This window comes from Physella acuta, unplaced genomic scaffold (assembly GCF_028476545.2).
Source record: "Physella acuta isolate Inbredline_101_S28 unplaced genomic scaffold, ASM2847654v3 ptg000015l, whole genome shotgun sequence".
NCBI classification, from domain to species: Eukaryota; Metazoa; Mollusca; class Gastropoda; family Physidae; genus Physella; species Physella acuta.
Window position 1 is genome coordinate 134,943 of NW_026731535.1, and position 18,604 is coordinate 153,546.

Below are 18,604 nucleotides of genomic sequence, written 5' to 3' on the forward strand. Positions count from 1 at the left end.
CTGTATGTGGTTGTGGTAGTTACCGCTACTGATGCTGTATGTGGTTGTGGTAGTTACCGCTACTGATGCTGTATGTGGTTGTGGTAGTTACCGCTACTAATGCTGTATGTGGTTGTGGTAGTTACCGCTACTGATGCTGTATGTGGTTGTGGTGTAACAAGAACATCGGATCGACGATTAACTGCAATAGTAGACGAGGCATTAACACAGTAGATCAGAGATACACGTTACCAAGCGTGATCAATTTCACTCCGCACTCACATCTATCTGTAGCATGTTGTACATATACCATATGGCATAGTGTCAGATAATTCCATGGTGTAGAACTTGTGCTGTATTTCCGTGTCTTGGTCCCTTCTTGGTGCAGCCTTACCATTTAAGAACCTCTGATGTACACGTCTTATTTCAATGTGATTGTAGGATTGCCTGGCTAACAATGGACACACAATAACAGCATACAAATAGTAGCAGATCTTTGAACAAATAAAATAAATGCAGCTATATTTGATTAGATTTTTCTAACAAGATAAATAAAACATTTCTTTTAATGTAGTTTCTACATTGTCCGCTGTTAAAGCTAAATATAACTTACAATGCTGCATTCCTTTTTATGGAAGTGTGTATTCACCAAGACAATGAGATTTACTGTAACAAGAAAAAGGTTTACGGCCTGTACTTGAGTGGGTCGAGTTGCTGTGATCTCTGCTCTGTTTGGTCTCACCATCCGTCCCTCCCCTCCCCAGTAGAGACGTGCCTTGTTGTCTGGGTGTAATGGCTGTCCATTGTTTGAACAGAATAGCCAGGCCTAGGGCCCAAATACGTAGGTGTTGTGTGGATCTAGCTGTGGCGGGGTGGCTAGATCTCCCCTACCTGTGGCGGGATGGCTAGATCTCTCCTACCTATGACATGGTGTCAGATAATTCCATGGTGTAGAACGTGTGGCTAGATCTCCCCTACCTGTGGCGGGGTGGCTAGATCTCCCCTACCTGTGGCGGGGTGGCTAGATCTCCCCTACCTGTGGCGGGGTGGCTAGATCTCCCCTACATGTGGCGGGGTGGCTAGATCTCCCCTACCTGTGGCGGGGTGGCTAGATCTCATCTACCTGTGGCGGGGTGGCTAGATCTCATCTACCTGTGGCGGGGTGGCTAGATCTCATCTACCTGTGGCGGGGTGGCTAGATCTCATCTACCTGTGGCGGGGTGGCTAGATCTCCCCTACCTGTGGCGGGGTGGCTAGATCTCATCTACCTGTGGCGGGGTGGCTAGATCTCATCTACCTGTGGCGGGGTGGCTAGATCTCATCTACCTGTGGCGGGGTGGCTAGATCTCATCTACCTGTGGCGGGGGGGGGCTAGATCTCTCCTACCTGTGGCGGGGTGGCTAGATCTCTCCTACCTATGGCGGGGTGGCTAGATCTCTCCTACCTGTGGCGGGGTGGCTAGATCTCCCCTACCTATGGCGGGGTGGCTAGATCTCTCCTACCTGTGGCGGGATGGCTAGATCTCTCCTACCTATGACATGGTGTCAGATAATTCCATGGTGTAGAACGTGTGGCTATATCTCCCCGTGTGATGCCGTCAACACGGCTTTGTTCTACTGGTCACCGCATCCTACACTTTAATGCCAGAGTTTTAAACTCAGCTAAAAAATAAATATAAACTACCATCGAAACGATTTATTATTGGGGTGGATGCGTTCATTATTTTTAATTAATATATTTAGTAATGCAGCAGCAAAGAAAATGGCGCAACTCAACCTACTTAAGTAAAGTTTCTCTCCCCCCCTCCCCAATAGCAGTCGTGTGATGAAAAGTAGATTAAAAAAAAAACACACGTAACCCCCGTAGTTGACACACGCTTATAGCCGCTTGAGGAGACAACAGAGGTATTCAAGACTCGGGGACAGCCACACGACCGGCACAACAGCATTACGCTACAACAGCATCGCGCTATTCATGGTCTAGCTAGGCCGAGTCTTTGGACTTGTCCGACTAGCCTATTAGACCCGCTCCACCGGAATGTCGGCGCATACATCATTATGCACATTACCCTCCGCTGTTTGCATCCTCCGCCATCGTTACATATGCGTGAATAGGCTCCAATGTCAAGTTGAAGACGTTCGCTATGTTCTTTGTTAATGTGCCCGAGTTACGGTAGGTTGTTTAGTCTTGCATCTGGTAACGAGGGCAAGTCAGGAGAAAAAGTTTCAATTTTAATTCTACAGAGGTCGGTGTTTAGGTTCATTGATACTTGTGTCTAAATATATTTTTTTTTGGCAAAACAACATACGGATACTTGTCATTTGTTTTGTCCAATTCTACAATTTAATCAACACATTATATTGTGTTGCTTAAATAAGGTCAATACTGGATGAATGACAAAGTAAGAATGAGACAAAACCATCGTTGTAATACGTAATGAGTTCAAATTGTAGGGACGGTACGGACTTGCTAGGTTCCGGTACTCAATAGTAGGACTTTGTTACTGCTCAGTAGTGGGGTAGGGAGTGGGTGGCGCGTTGGAATATCAGATTGTGGGGTTTGATGGACTTATTATATCAGCTGATTAGTTATTTTTTCTTGGTTTAGAAAAACCCATATATTCAGATACGTTTCTGGGCTTTCAATGTCCATAACACCAGCCCGATTTCTGGGCTTTCAATGTCCATAGCACCAACCCGATTTCTGGGCTTCCAATGTCCATAACACCAGTCGTATTTCTGGGCTTCCAATGTCCATAACACCAGTCGTATTTCTGGGCTTCCAATGTCCATAACACCAGCCGTATTTCTGGGCTTCCAATGTCCATAACACCAGCCGTATTTCTGGGCTTCCAATGTCCATAGCACCAACCCGATTTCTGGGCTTCCAATGTCCATAACACCAGCCGAATTTCTGGGCTTCCAATGTCCATAACACCAGCCGTATTTCTGGGCTTTCAATGTCCATAGCACCAGTCCGGTTTCTGGGCTTTCAATGTCCATAATACCAGTCCGATTTCTGGGTTTTCAATGTGCATAACACAAGCCCAATTTCTGGGCTTTCAATGTCCATATCAACAGCCCATTTTCTGGGCTTCCAATATCCATAGCACCAGTCCGATTTCTGGGCTTCCAATATGCATAGCACCAGCTATGCCTATAAAAGCTGTCCTACAGACATTTCAAAGCCAGTAGACCTGAGTTGACTGGAGCTCCTGTGTAGGAGCAAGATTAACGTTACGTGGCAGGTGTTTAGTCTGGATTAGTTCTCTACCGCCAGACTTAACGCTCTGCTGACATCCCATTGAACCTGGACATAATTCTCTAGTGATCTCAAGCACCGCGCCGTAATAATACACCTGAAGCTTTGTAATAATAAAAACATTAGTTGAAGAGGTTGGGGCTAAACCAGAGTTACACACAGTTGTTTTAAATATTTTTTTCTATTTAAGGAATTCTGTCGGAAGTCTGTTCTTAAGTTTAAAAAGCTTGTCTTGAACAAGCAGTAGTACAGTTTATTTTGGGCGAACAACTTAGCTGAAACTCTGAAACTCTATAACGGGTTGTGTACCTTGGCATTTATCACGAACATGTTTCATAATTGGGCCTCCATATTCCGTTACACAACTAGCTGTCGCAGGCTGGTGTATAAGAAAGGAGGAAGACGCTGCCGTCTCTACGACCCCCATCTTGGCAAGCGGCCATACATTACGTTCACACGTGGCCTTAAGGGGACGTAACTATGTTTGCTTGCCCCCTTATCTTGTTTGTATGGCAAATCTGAAGAAAGTGTTTTTTATCGAGGTAAAAAGGGATCTGTTGTCATAGGGGAGGGGGAGGAGGGGGGGGGCAGATTTCGGAAGTGCCCGAGCACACACAAACACACAGGAACTTATTTACATTTAATTTTCTACACGCTTTAACCAGTGGCCTTGTTACCAAATAAAAGGGGAAGTAATCGCAAGCGCGTTACCTGTAGTGTCAGCAGGAACGATCAGCATTGATCCCTTTATTGTTATGACTTAGTTCCCTTGCTGTAGAATGTACTGGTGGCACCTAGCTCACGTTGTGGAGATAACTCAGGCATCTGTTTTCAGTCGTGCTTACAGAGGCCTGACACGTACAAAGCATCGGGTAATTGAACGGTGGTGTATGGTCCCTCACGGGGCCAATAAATATCAGCGGGTTGGGCAGTTATCAGTGGTTAACGTTAGCTGGTACACCGCGTGCTGTGGTGTTTATGATAGGTTCGGTACAGGTACCTTAAAATATGAGGCCGATTAGGTTTGCTGTACCATAGCAGGGTATATGGGACAATAATAATAATAAATAACGCAGTGTTATCCGAGACTTAGCACCACCCCCCCCCCCCCCATAAAGAAAACCCCTACCATCACACATTGCTACAAACTCTCAAAAATATCCCCCCCCCCCCCCCCCCAAAAAAAAAAAACAAAAAAAAACTACACCATAACGTGATCCTACCACCCTCATCACAACTATTATAATATGTACGCCATATGCTTTGTCAGAATTCTTAACCCTCCCTTCCCACTCAGCTCATGATTACATAAAAAAAAATGGAACCTTCCCTGCCCCCTGTAGGTGTTTGGCGTTAATTATGGTGACTATTTAAATTGTAAACTCCATATTCAATCATCAAAAGTTAGGTGAAGACTTAAACATGTAATTGTTACTACTGTACATTGAGGCATCATGTCAAGATTTCTATGTAGACTATTGTTGACACCATGTGATACAACAACTGTTTGTGTTTTTTTAACAGACCGGTCATCAGCCGGCCGTACGTGTATGGGATGTTGTATTTTGACTATTGTTACCGTTGTTGACACCATGTGATACAACAACTGTTTGTGTTTTTTTAACAGACCGGTCACCAGCCGGCCGTACGTGTGTGGGATGTGGCAGAGAAGACACAAGTGGCCGAGTTCCGTGGTCACAAGTTCGGCATCAACTGTGTGGTGAGTACTTCTTGGCTTGTGTGGTGGTCTTTTGGTGGGGGGGGGGGGTGAATATCCTCTGAAGGTGAGGCGCATCTGTAACTGGGGTGAAAGGTTAAAATCGTCTCATAATATAAACATGTATAAACTGTCATTATTACATGGATGGGTTTATTTAAGTTGAAGCGTAATTGGCTGATGGATCCTACAAATATGGTACATGCAGTTCATACTTGGGTAGCTACAACGTGTTGTTAAACGTGTAATCTATATGTGAGTGCATGTGCCGTTATTGCGCCAAGCAGGCCACACGTGAAGACCTACTTGTTGAACTGGAGTCTATTTTAAGAATCGCATCTAGTTGTTTTTTTTTTTTAATAAAAAAAACGTTCCCGGTTTTTTCACGTTCAAACAACAGCCATCCAACATTTTTAAAGAGACATGGAGGTGAAGGACGAATGTTGCTGGTATTATGGTTGTACATAACGAAATAACCCAGCGGATTTCAGGTCATCGTGCGCGTGATATCACGTGATGTCATCAGTGACGTATCAGAGGCCGGGACGGATTGGGCTGTCCCAGGACGGCATCTATTGCCCAGCGTACGATATAGATAATGGCCAAATTGACTGTGCTAACGTCCATCCAACGTACCCTATACACATATAGCTGTGAATAAATACGGCAAAATGAGGTGTCCCCGTCTAGCGCTAAAACAAGCAGCTACGCCGCTGGAGGAGATGAAACATAGCGTTACTGTATCAAGTCCACTACAGTACATCGCTGTAGCTGGGTTGTGAGGTTTAACAAACGACTCCGAGAAAACAGTGACCCCCGTGTATGAATACACCATCTCTGTTTGTCCGTATCTGCGGTGAAAGTACGGGACCTCACCTAGACAGCACGCAAGTCAAGAGGGGTTTAGTCCACCTTGCGTTTCTTTTTTTTTTTAACGCCATGTAAACACGGCCGTGTGCCCAGTGCCTTAAACCAACACGAGCGAGCTGCTCATTTAGTATTCAGAGGGCGTAGAGATGTGGGGGACTGAGGAAACCATTAAACTGAGACCAGATGACGGAAATAGAAAATTTATGCAGTCCCACACCAGCGGGATTCGGCACTTCCTCCAAAAATCTACCTGTTTTAATGTACCTGATAATTAAAACATAGGAGAATTTTGTAAACAGAATCAACACAAATGTGTATAAGTAGACATGTTGTAACGATGTCTGTTTACAGAATAGTTGGCTGGGTCATGGTGCCACACCTAACTTCAAGGGTCCTCATACCATCCCAGCATTGCCCTTTGTATCTTAATAACTAGAGGATTTTGTCCTTAACCTTTCATTCAAATCCTAATATAACTTATAAGTAAACTGCCTGTTCTGATTTATTTGTGTGGATGAGAACTATACTCCAGCACATGCCAGTAAAAAAGGTGTTTCACTTTCCTGACATTTCTCTCTCATGCTAAAGGGGTGGAGATGACATTTCTGACATGAAGTGATGTTGTTACATAACACAGCATAGCCCGGAGTCAGGGTTATCTCCCCTGCTGCAGGGTGCCAGGGACTATTGACATAGAACCTTGTGAGGTGGAGGGTGGGGTGTAGACTAGGCCCTACCTATTATCTCTGCTGATGGTTTCCTGGAATAGACAGAAAACACCTGTAGTCCCTGGCCTTTACCTTCCTGCCTTGGTCAATAAACACACATAGAGTACAAGGACAGGTGAAAGATGGTGCAGACTGAGTTGGTTTCAAGCTATTTGCACACACGTCCAATACCACAGGGAAGGAAGATAATGGTGCTTCTAGTGATCACATAAGGCCATTCTTAATGGCTACAAAATATGATACACTTTAAGAAGAAATATTGTGTGTATATTTTTACCCTTTGAACTCTTAAGACATTATTTGGAAAGATTTTGAAGTTGAAATAATATAAGTAGAATTAAATGATTTCATTTGCTTTCAAGGCAACCGAAATAATAGCTTTATTTGGTTAGGCACATTCATTTCAACACCAAAACAGCTATGTACTTGTGTTGGCAGTTGTAAAACCTGTACCTCCCATGTAAATGAGAGCTGTAAAACATGTACCTCCCATGTAAATGAGAGCTGTAAAACATGTACCTCCCATGTAAATGACATCTGTAAAACCTGTACCTCCCATGTAAATGAGAGCTGTAAAACCTGTACCTCCCATGTAAATGAGAGCTGTAAAACATGTACCTCCCATGTAAATGACATCTGTAAAACCTGTACCTCCCATGTAAATGACATCTGTAAAACCTGTACCTCCCATGTAAATGACATCTGTAAAACCTGTACCTACCATGTAAATGACAGCTGTAAAACCTGTACCTCCCATGTAAATGACAGCTGTAAAGCCTATGACATCCATATAAATGTACTGACATCTCTGTTTCCTCTAGGCCTTCTCCCCCAACATGAAAGAAGTAGTCTCAGTGGGGACCCAGCCACATGACATCCATATAAATGTACTGACATCTCTGTTTCCTCTAGGCCTTCTCCCCCAACATGAAAGAAGTAGTCTCAGTGGGGACCCAGCCACATGACATCCATATAAATGTACTGACATCTCTGTTTCCTCTAGGCCTTCTCCCCCAACATGAAAGAAGTGGTCTCAGTGGGGACCAGCCCCATGACATCCATATAAATGTACTGACATCTCTGTTTCCTCTAGGCCTTCTCCCCCAACATGAAAGAAGTGGTCTCAGTGGGGACCAGCCCCATGACATCCATATAAATGTACTGACATCTCTGTTTCCTCTAGGCCTTCTCCCCCAACATGAAAGAAGTGGTCTCAGTGGGGACCCAGCATGACATGATGATCAATGTCTGGAACTGGAAGACTGGCAACAAAGTGGCCTGTAACAATGTCTCCAGCAAGGTGGGTGCTATCCTTTATGCTTGTACAACTTAAGGATAGATGTTACCCTTTAAACTAGAGTTTATGGTTCCTTCTCAGTCACTGTCAAAATAACTTGTGGGATTTGTTTGTGCTAATGATCACTAAATTACAACACTTGAGTTTTAAGGTGCTGCTTTTCAGTATAGTTATAAGTGGCATACACCTTTTTATTATTTTTATTTTAAAACTTGTGTTTACAAGGGTGAGTTAAAGAAAAAGATAAGCGTATACAGTTTATGCATCATTACCTGGGCCATGATAACGTTACCTCTAATTTACCTGCAGGTCAGTGCCATAGCTTTCTCAGAAGATGGCAAATGTTTTGTGACAGTTGGCAACAGACACGTCAGGTTTTGGTACTTGGAAGAAAGGAGATCAAAGGTATTTGATTGCGCAATGTTTCTTCTCTCTCTCTACCCGCTTGAGAAGTTTTATTAAGTTTATCTGAGCCCAAGTTGCCCAATACATGTTTACCTAAGTTGTTGTTTACCTTTGTTGTTGTTTACCTTTGTTGTTGTTTACCATCCCACAGATCAATCAAACCGTTCCACTGATGGGTCGCTCTGGCATTCTGGGAGATCAGAAGAACAATTTTTTCTGTGACGTTGTGGCAGGCCAGGGCCCCATGTGTGGCAGATTTTTTGTCATCACCCAATCTGGCCTGCTGTGTGAGTTCAATGAGAAGAGGCAGCTGGACAAGTGGGTGGAGTTACGGGTATGTACAATTGATTTTAACATTTCTTAGACAGATTTTTAGTTTGGTGTAGTGGAAAAAATTCTTGTTTCAGACAATAAATCAATAATTAATTAACTTTGTCGGCTTAGTTATTTCACTTTTTGTTTAGTTTTGATAAGTGATGTAATAAACACATGTAAGAAGTAAAAAAAATAATGCATTTTTCTGACCTGATAGAGTTGTCCTGGTTCTATAACTTTGAAATATTAAGAAAACATGTTTAAAAAACTGTTAGCAGTCACATTTACTTTCTCAAACTTTAGTCAGGTACCCATCAGTGATGGGTGGGCTTAAAACATTATTCTATTAACTTGAATCAGGTACTTGTCAGTGATGGGTGGGCTTAAAAAATTATCCTAGCAACTTGAGTGAGGTTAAAGCAGTCCAGTAGTTCTAAAAGCAGCAGCCCATCACATGTAATGGGTTATCAGTCCTACACTGATTCCTTGTATACCTCCCATCCCTGTATACCTCCCATCCCTGTATACCTCCCATCCCAGTATACCGCCCATCCCAGTATACCTCCCATCCCAGTATACCTCCCATCAAGCAGTGAAATTGTTTCTCCACAGACCAAGTCAGCCAACTGTATAACAGCTGGGCAGGAGCATATATTTGTTGGCTGCGCTGAGGGGGTTGTCCGTGTCTTCAGCTCCACATCTCTACACTACCTGTGTTCACTGCCCAAACCACATCACCTGGGTGTAGAGGTCACTACAGCTACAAGTCCAAGGTAACTTATTCCCCCATAGTTTAGCAACTGTATTTCATGGGTGTAGAGGTCACTACAGCTACAAGTCCAAGGTCACTACAGCTCAGGGGCGTAGCATGGGGGGTGCGGACCGCACCGGGTGACACCATTTAGGGGGTTGATACCAAGGCAAAAAATAGCAAAATATGTAGAGAAAAATGATAATTCCACTTAATAGAGTGATTAATTAGAGTGTTAAATAGCCTTTTAAGAGGTGGGGCGTGCAAATCGAAAGTTTTAGGGGGGGGTGCAAATTGAAAGTTTGTCCCCGGGAAGGGTCGTTGCGCCTCTGGAGGGTGACACCATTAAGTGCCGCACGGGGTGACACCCGACCTCGCTATGCCACTGCTACAGCTACAAGTCCAAGGTAACTTATTCCCCTATAGTATAGCAGCTATGTATTTCAGCTAATGCCCAATAGCACAAGGGAGAATATAAAGCATTTTGTTAAGCATCCTATATTCTTTAGTTTTTTGCAAAGTTAAGTAATTTTACACTTCTTTTCAACTAATGATTTTAATTAATATAAAAAACATGAATGTTCAAGTTTCTATGTAAAGAAAAAGCTGGTTTGAATCATGTTTGTTGTGTTATATTTAAAAGTGGTTCCATCATACCTGTAAAAAATATGTGAGACTGAATGTACTGAATGTGCGAAACGGCATGTATTATGTGTGAGACTGAATGTATTATTTGTAACTCTTCAACAGTCACATGGTGGCTCACAGCCAAGATGCCAAATACCCAGACACTAAGGCTATAGCTATTGATGATGATCATAAAAAGGTGGGAGCTCTTTAATCAGTAAAAATAAATGTTGGCAGATATATAACCAATTTTAAAATGTTAAAAAAAAAAAATTTCTAACATTTAATATACATATAACTACATTATTGCTACACTTTTTAAATTGCCAGGTTTTTAAGTACTAAAAAAATTTTGAACTTAAAATTTTAATTTTGTTTGTTTCAGGTTACATGTATATATAATGACCGTAGTGTTTATATATGGGATGTTCATGACATCAAAAGGGTGGGAAAGGCTTGGTCATTTCTGTATCACAGTGGATGTATCTGGTCTCTTGAGGTAAACACCCAATTCGATACATTGTATTCTAGTTGTTGACACCATAATAAATATGATCTTTATCTATCATGAAAATGGAAAGTTTAGCCATTGTAGAAACATGTAACCATGTACAGGTTTTAAACTAGTAGTTTGTTCATTGACAGCTTTTTTTACACCTGATATATCACAGTGTTAATGATGACTTAAGTAAAATTGTTTATGTCATTTTTAGCTGAGACAAACAAGTTATAGCTTGCTAAATATAAATAAGTTCAAATATATTTTAGATAACTTAAGAGTTAAACAACAGGCTAAATAGCTTGATACTTGTATAACATATCTGACAGTAAAATGAAATGCTAGCAACTGTCCTACACTGTATTACACCTTCTACCACAGGTGTACCCCCAGCTAGAGGAAGGCACCAAGTCCTGTCTCCCACCTGGTTCCTTTCTGACAGCCTCAGGTGACAACACTATACGTGTCTGGAACCTGAACACACATATGCCAGAGAACACTGCATACAAACGCAATATTTATAGCAATGTTAGTACCTGTTTGCCTTATACACGTTTTATACCTATGTTAGTACTTGTGAGCCAAATTGACTTTTTAAAGCCATGTTGTTTATTGTTTTTTATAATTTTTTTTTTAAATAAAATAATTTGGTTAGATAATGAAATAATTTTGTTGTGTTTTATTGTTAAGTAAAAAACATTGTTTTTCTCCTTCCTTTAGGAGTTGTTGAAAATAGTTTATGCAGATCCTACACTGACGTCATTATGTAATGTTGATTACAACCCAGGTAGAATATTGTCTACATTTATGTCTTAAAGCAAGATGTCTATCAAAAATAATATTAAACTTAATGTACATAAAAAATGGAGTTCCATTAGGTTTTAAATTATGATTGAACTATTTTAATGTTTAACTTGTGTTTTAAATTATCAAGACTAAAATATTGTATTAGGTACCATGTAGTTATGCAACATGAGCCAATGATGTAAATTTTACAGCTGGGGCTACAGACAAAACTGACACAACGTATGATGGGAAAAATGGCGTCAGGTCAATTAGGGTGAGCCCAGATGGAGCTGATTTGGCTTCTGGAGACAGGCAAGGCAATATCAGGTAAATTAGTTAACTTTGTTAATATTGTATGTTTTTTGTTTTTTCATTTCATGTCTCTGTATTATAAAACTACTAAAACATTTTAAACACAATGTTGCAGGATCTATGACATGGATTATCTGAATGAGAAAAAAAGTGTAGAAGCCCACGAAGCAGATGTAATGTGCCTAGAATACTCATACACCCAACATGGTGAGTTTTCAATACCTTTAACTTGGTCTCGTTTATTGAGTCTGTAGTGTTCCTCCCCTTTTTTAATAGCCTTATATATTTCTTGCGCTTTCTATATTTCATAACAAAAATACATTTTATCCTCCTGAAAAATACCTGAAAAAACATCTATCTATGTTAACTGCTGAACTGGATCCTCTATTTCCTCAATTAGTGCAGTGCTTCAACTCCATCTATTATTCCCATGCCCCTGAATTTTATTAAATCTAAGCTAATCTCTAAGACAACCTGTACACATGCATGCAGGTAATAAACAAACCAGTGATTAGTTTATAAACCAGCATACAATCATCCCTGTTTTTCTGTGAGTTGATTACTTGTAACACAGGGATAGATTAGCTTACTTGATTTAGTTGAACACACAAATAAACAAAAGTCAACCTGTTGTAGTGTGATTAGGTTGTGTCATGAACAAAGGAATTGTATAAGGATTAATGTTTCTGTACCATAAAAGTCTTATCCTCACTGGTGTATAAATAATAAACTATATCACACAGCTTTTGTGATGTTCTAGATTCAATGACTTTTTAAAAATTCCTCCTTGTCTTTGTTTTAGCTAGTAAAATATTTATAATTCAATATCCTTATGCAACAAAACTAAAGGGTTCCAAATTTATCTGTTTTTTTTTATAAAAGTTAGATCAGGGTGGCTTAAAATGGTGGTGAAGCTCAATTATATGTTATAATTGCTTAATTAATATTTGTATAGTATTGTTTGAAGGTATTTCTGTGAAACATTACACTTCCATTTGCATCATTCTAGCTAAACAAATTTAACAAACTCTACATTTTTACAATATGCATGATTTTATAGATTTAAACATTTTTTCATGTTAAGACAATAATATTTATAAAATTAGATCTACATCATAAGTTGCCCAACTTTTCAGGCAAGTTTTTAGCCACTTCCAGCCGTGATAGGCTCATCCACGTGTTTGATGTGGACCAGAACTACGGCCTGGTCCAGACACTAGGTGACCACTCGTCATCCATCACTGCCGTCAGGTTCACTGACACCGACGACAAACTTCGCATGATCAGCTGTGGGGCAGACAAATCCATTTTACTTAGGAATGCTGTCACTGTAAGAGTTTTTAAACTTTCTTTAGTTAGCTTTTTATAATTGACCTGCCTTAAAAAAAAATCTTATTTAACATTAACTTGGAAAGCATGTAACTATTAAATCTGTCTTAAATTCAAGTCCCCAGACTTTCAGTTCCAGTTAGAACACCACTTAGCTACAAAGATAACACTATATGACATGGTGATAGACCCTACACAGAAGTGCCTTGCTACAGCCTGTCAAGACAGAAATGTTCGGTAAGTCAATCAATAACTCATCTTTCTCAGTTTGATAAATATGATCAATCACCTATGTTCATTTTTTTTTTTAGCATTTTATTTTGTTGCTAAAAATTAAATTTTTACTCTTACAAATTTTATAAACTTGAAATTGCTTATTTAATTTAAATTTCTTTTTTAAAATGGTATGTTTTTTTTACTATGGGAGTTAACCTATTAAAATAAAATAACTATCCGTTGCTTGATTTACATCCCCTGAATGCCCATTCAAACTTCATGTTTAATGACTTTAATAATTATCCAAACTGTAAATAATTTCTTCTGCAGACTTTACAACATTCAAACCACAAAAGAAAAAAAATGCTACAAAGGTTCGGCAGGAGACGAGGGTGTCTTGTTGCGCATCCATCTGGACCCCTCAGGGACTTACGCAGCCACCACATGTACAGATAAGAATGTTTGTATCCTGGACTTCAACACGGGAGAGCTCATGGCTACCATGTATGGGCATTCAGAGGTCATTACTGGGGTGAAGTTTGCTAATGATTTGAAGCATGTGATCACAGTTTCTGCTGATGGGTGAGTTCACATCTGTAAGGGTCTTCAATGATGAACTGCATACACGTGTTGATTGTTTGTTGTTAGCCATATGCTCAAGTTCAGTGTAAATGAGTGTCTATACACATCATTCATTGATTTTTAAATTAGCCATACACACATAATTATGATATTAACTGATGAACCATATACACATTTTGGTAATTAGTCAAACTGATTCCCACAATCATTCATATAGCTAGGTGTATGTTTAAACCACATTCAGATCTAACCTGTAGGGTTCAAGTGTCTTTATTATTGACCTAGTTGTATAAATATGGTAATGTGTTAAGTTCACATTAACTTATGTGTTTTTCATTCTTTCTTCACAGCTGTATATTTGTCTGGAGATTGCCTTCAGAAATGACCAATCAAATCAAAGGGAGGCTACTGGAGTTAGGAAAACATATGAAGGATACAGACTATTTTCGGTATTTAATTCTTACTAGTAATTTCTCTATGCATTACACATTAAAGCTGAAAAAAAAAGAAAGTGTAATACACTAGAACTACAATTAATTTTGCTATTAATCAATAAATTATGATTTGTATTAACCCTTGAATGTTCATAGAAACTAGAATCTAACATAACATGACCTTTTAAAAACTTGACTTGAACCTACTGTGACTACCTCTCAGATCTGACCAGCCTCTGATGCCCAACCCAGTGATGCTGGAGAACACAATCTCTGAGGGCAACTTCCATGTGGTTAAATCAGCATCGGTCAGCCACATCCCCATGCAGGACACTGAGAGTGTTGATGGGAGGGAGGATGATGATGACAAGGAGGTCTTTGATGACACAGCCAGCCACGCCAGCCTAGATTATCGCTTTAGCATTGGACAGCTGCCCAACTGGGCAAAGGCTAAGGTAATATTTGATCCACTTCTTGCATATTCTCAAATTGTAAAGATACTAAAATTTTCTTTTCGTTTATACTTGTGTGTTAAATAACTATGTTAAAGAATCTAGAGCTGAAAGATGATAAAAATTGTGTTTGTCCAGTTTGGTGATTCCCACACTGATGGCCTAGAGAACAACCAAGAACAGCTGCAGCCCAAAGGTCGGTGGGCACAGAGAGTTGACCACAACATTGAGTTCAAGTCTCAGCTGGACCTTACTTCAGATGAGGACACCATTAGTACCTACACTGCCAGTAAGTTACCTTTATCTATTAATAGATTTTTGTTTACAATTTGATTAGTAATTAAATTACCAAGTATTTAACAGCCATAAGAAATTATTGTGCTATTTTTTCTTCTTTTTACATTGCTAAACATTCTATAGAGTCTGCAGTTTAACAAAAAAATATTTCATTGTTTATAATTTTCTACAATATTATAAAAATGACAAAACTTTAAATAAATGCATTTAGTAGAATAAAACACAGTGGTAATGTTGAAAAAACCGGATAAGAATTCGAATCTAGGGCAAAGTTTGTCTGGAGTATCCTTATAATTCGTGGCTGATAACACCGGAGGCTGCGCATATTTCCCCAGGTCGTCGTCAGGAGCTGGCAGGTGAACTGAGTGTAGGCCATCTCTCAGACATACGCAGGGAGACTGTTGTGTTAGGGAGGACTGTTAAAAGCAAGGTAAGGTGTTTGATTTCTAACCTGGTTTTTAAATATTGTTTTTTTATTTTAATAACTTTGAGGACAGTTAGAAGCAAGGTAAGGTGTATTATTTTTAGGTTGGTTTTTATTTTAATAACTTGATTCATTAAAAAAAAATTGTAAACTTGTCACTACCTAATTTGCTAGCAGACTAAAATTGTTCTATTATTATGACAATGTGTTTTGTGGACAACATTTTGCTAGTTAAATAATTTTAAATAATACTACTTTTTCTGACAAGATATTTTAGCTTCAACATCTTGAATTAAATAAAAACCTGTTTTATCCATACTGACGAAACTTTGGCTAGAACCATGTATAGTATTTAAAATGCAATAAAAACCTGTTTTACCCATACTGACAAAACTTTGGCTAGAACCATGTATAGTAGTTTCAACATTTTAAATGCATTAAAAACCTGTTTTACCCATACTGACAAAACTTTGGCTAGAACCATGTATAGTAGTTTCAACATTTTAAATGCATTAAAAACCTGTTTTATCCATACTGACAAAACTTTGGCTAGAACCATGTATAGTAGTTTCAACATTTTAAATGCATTAAAAACCTGTTTGATCCATACTGACAAAACTTTGGCTAGAACCATGTATAGTAGTTTCAACATTTTAAATGCATTAAAAACCTGTTTGATCCATACTGACAAAACTTTGGCTAGAACCATGTATAGTAGTAGCTAGGCCAATGCCGCTGCCGAGAAAATCGGACAAATCGGCTTTTCCCTACCCCCTGCATGTTCAACTCTATTTTTTGCATGCTTTTATTATGTTTATGTTAACATGTTATACATCATTCTGTTCGTAATTGAATAACCTTTTAAACTGTATGAGTTTGATTTTAATATGATTTCAGACGTTGAAGAAATCGCCGATTGAATAGCATTTTTTACCCCCGCGGCGACGTGCCGATTAGGGGGGGAGGCTTTTTCACCTTTTTAAAACAGGGGTGTTACTTTGAGTCTATAGACTCTTCGAGTTTTCGCCCTTCAACAGTGAAACTTGGCAGAAATACAGATTAGATGTAGACGTATACAGCGCAGGGTTCGTCGTCAAAATATATTAAATACTTTCGGAGATATCGTAAAGCAAAGTTGAACCAAGTTTCCCGGGTTATTTATAGACCGATTTTTAATTTGAACCCTGCGCTGCATTGCTGAAATCTGGAAGTTTATTTATATGTATGATTTTTTCTACAATACCCCCATATAAAGCCGCCCATACATTTTAAAATGGAGCAAAAATTAAAATTAACGCGCCGACCGCTGTCCGACTGCTTGCTCTGCTGTGTCGGTCTACACACCGTGTGGCACATCCGAATGCCTGGTCACGTGACGCTAGGCGGTCTATCCGATTGGATGATACTGTAAACAATTTCTAAAGATAGATAGGCCTACATGTGTTCCCGTGTTAGACTCGACGGCTATTTCTATTTTATATAGATTAGATCTATAAGCCGACAGGCATGTTTCATAATTTTGTCCTTACCCATTTAAACGGGAAAAAAGTCTTATTAATATTTACGGCTCAGGGTTAAAATTCATCTTGTTTTTAAAATTAATCCAGATGGTTACTGTCCGATTATAACAATTCTGCGTTTCGCGCACCCTAATTTCATTTAAAATTAGGCTAGAGCATTTCTTTTTCATAAAAACGGCTTCAATTTTTTTTTCCCGGTCCCCTTTTTTTTTTCACTACACATTTAGAATCTACACACGCTTAACAACGTGGAGGATACTAGCCTGCCAAATTGACCAAAAAGGGATGGGATGGGTGGGGGTGGGCATTCGAGTGTATAACACCCAACGTAACAACCATAGCCTACGTAAGCCTCACCCCGCCCCCACTAGTCCGTGACGCGACGAGCCGATGGTCGTCGCCTTTGATGTTGTACAACACTCGTACGGTACCTACTCAGTTCGTGGTGGTTTCATACCCCACCTACCTCCCCCTTCACTTTGTGGAGTTGATGTTACTAACCCTCGGGCATAGATCAAGAAATCTTGCCAGACTTTTGTCTCTGAAAGTACATAATATTCGTCTGACACGTTCATCGGGTTGGCCGACTAGCCTATCCAGCGGTCGTGTTTACGTAATAGGGCAATAAAATTCGTTGGTCAGAAGATCTGGCTAGTCAGATTAAACAAAATCTAGGCAAAAGCTTGTGGTGGTACACGTGTCTGTGTATAGCCAAACACGGTAATCTTACACAATTTCTAGAATCTACTAGATCTACACAGTCAAGCACTCAAACACGTGCTTTTTTCTTAAGAAAGTTTTTAATTGTAAAAGGCCTACTGGTAGGCCTACAAAAATACATAAACCTACTTACTACTAGCATAAACATTGGGCTTAAATAAAATTTATGTTATAGACCTATAACTTACACTAAATCTATACCTTGTGCAAGTTTTTGAAAAAAAATTTCTCCAAAAATTATTTTTATTGAAATTGTAAAAAGGATTAATTTTAATATGGGTAATAATATTACGTAATTATCATAAAGCACACTCTGATTCTGATCAGACACATTTGTAACTAGACTAATTCTATAGCAAAAAGTTGTATGATATTTAAAATAACAAGAAATATAAATATAATGAAATAGGCCTAAATTTTGGAATAGAGTAGGCCTTTAGTATTGGACATAGATTACATAACATCTTTTAAGAAGTTACATAATCACAAATTTACTATTGTAATAGCATTCTTCTCTTTGTATTGAAAAACTTGATTAGTTATATTTTCTTTTAGTAGGCTATTAACTTGAAGTTAACTGACAATGAGCAAAAGTGATTTCAAAACTAATTTATGGTATATTTTGAGCAAAGGGTGGTATTACATAACCTTAACATTTGATAGTTATGTAACAATGTTGGACCATTTTAAATACTACCATTAGCTTCAGCATATATAAATGTCATATTATAGATTAAAACAGTGTTACATTTAAACAATGACTTCTTATCACATTGATTATTAGATGTTTAAAAAAAATTGAAAGGGGGGGTATTACATAATCTATGAGATTAGTCGATTATGTAATGGAAGGACACTTTTTAAAATAGCATCATTGGATTCGGCATACAAAAATCTATAAAATACCATAACATGACATCAGTTGATGAAGTCTGCTTGCTTTAATACCACTTTTAGTGAAAAACTCTTTAAAATTTGGTCCATACCCTCCCAATATTTTTCCTCTTTCAGGGTCTACCCCGGTTGTCTGAAAAAACTGCTGTTTTTTAATGACTAAAAAATTCATAACTTTTTTGTTTATGG

The 18,604-nt window shown here is 39.1% G+C and overlaps 1 protein-coding gene across 1 annotated transcript in view; it reads left to right on the forward strand.

Moving 5' to 3' along the window:
• LOC131936437 (WD repeat-containing protein 62) overlaps positions 1-18,604 on the forward strand; it is a 54,033-nt gene that overhangs the window by 20,975 nt on the left and 14,454 nt on the right. The window contains exons 4-21 of the mRNA XM_059293416.1: positions 4,868-4,960; positions 7,739-7,855; positions 8,162-8,257; positions 8,409-8,591; positions 9,185-9,345; positions 10,074-10,149; positions 10,336-10,449; positions 10,831-10,977; positions 11,170-11,236; positions 11,448-11,562; positions 11,663-11,754; positions 12,684-12,877; positions 12,995-13,113; positions 13,423-13,674; positions 14,025-14,123; positions 14,332-14,563; positions 14,699-14,849; positions 15,193-15,287. Coding sequence (XP_059149399.1) covers positions 4,868-4,960; positions 7,739-7,855; positions 8,162-8,257; positions 8,409-8,591; positions 9,185-9,345; positions 10,074-10,149; positions 10,336-10,449; positions 10,831-10,977; positions 11,170-11,236; positions 11,448-11,562; positions 11,663-11,754; positions 12,684-12,877; positions 12,995-13,113; positions 13,423-13,674; positions 14,025-14,123; positions 14,332-14,563; positions 14,699-14,849; positions 15,193-15,287 — 2,403 coding nt within the window. The remainder of the gene's footprint in view (positions 1-4,867; positions 4,961-7,738; positions 7,856-8,161; positions 8,258-8,408; positions 8,592-9,184; positions 9,346-10,073; positions 10,150-10,335; positions 10,450-10,830; positions 10,978-11,169; positions 11,237-11,447; positions 11,563-11,662; positions 11,755-12,683; positions 12,878-12,994; positions 13,114-13,422; positions 13,675-14,024; positions 14,124-14,331; positions 14,564-14,698; positions 14,850-15,192; positions 15,288-18,604) is intronic.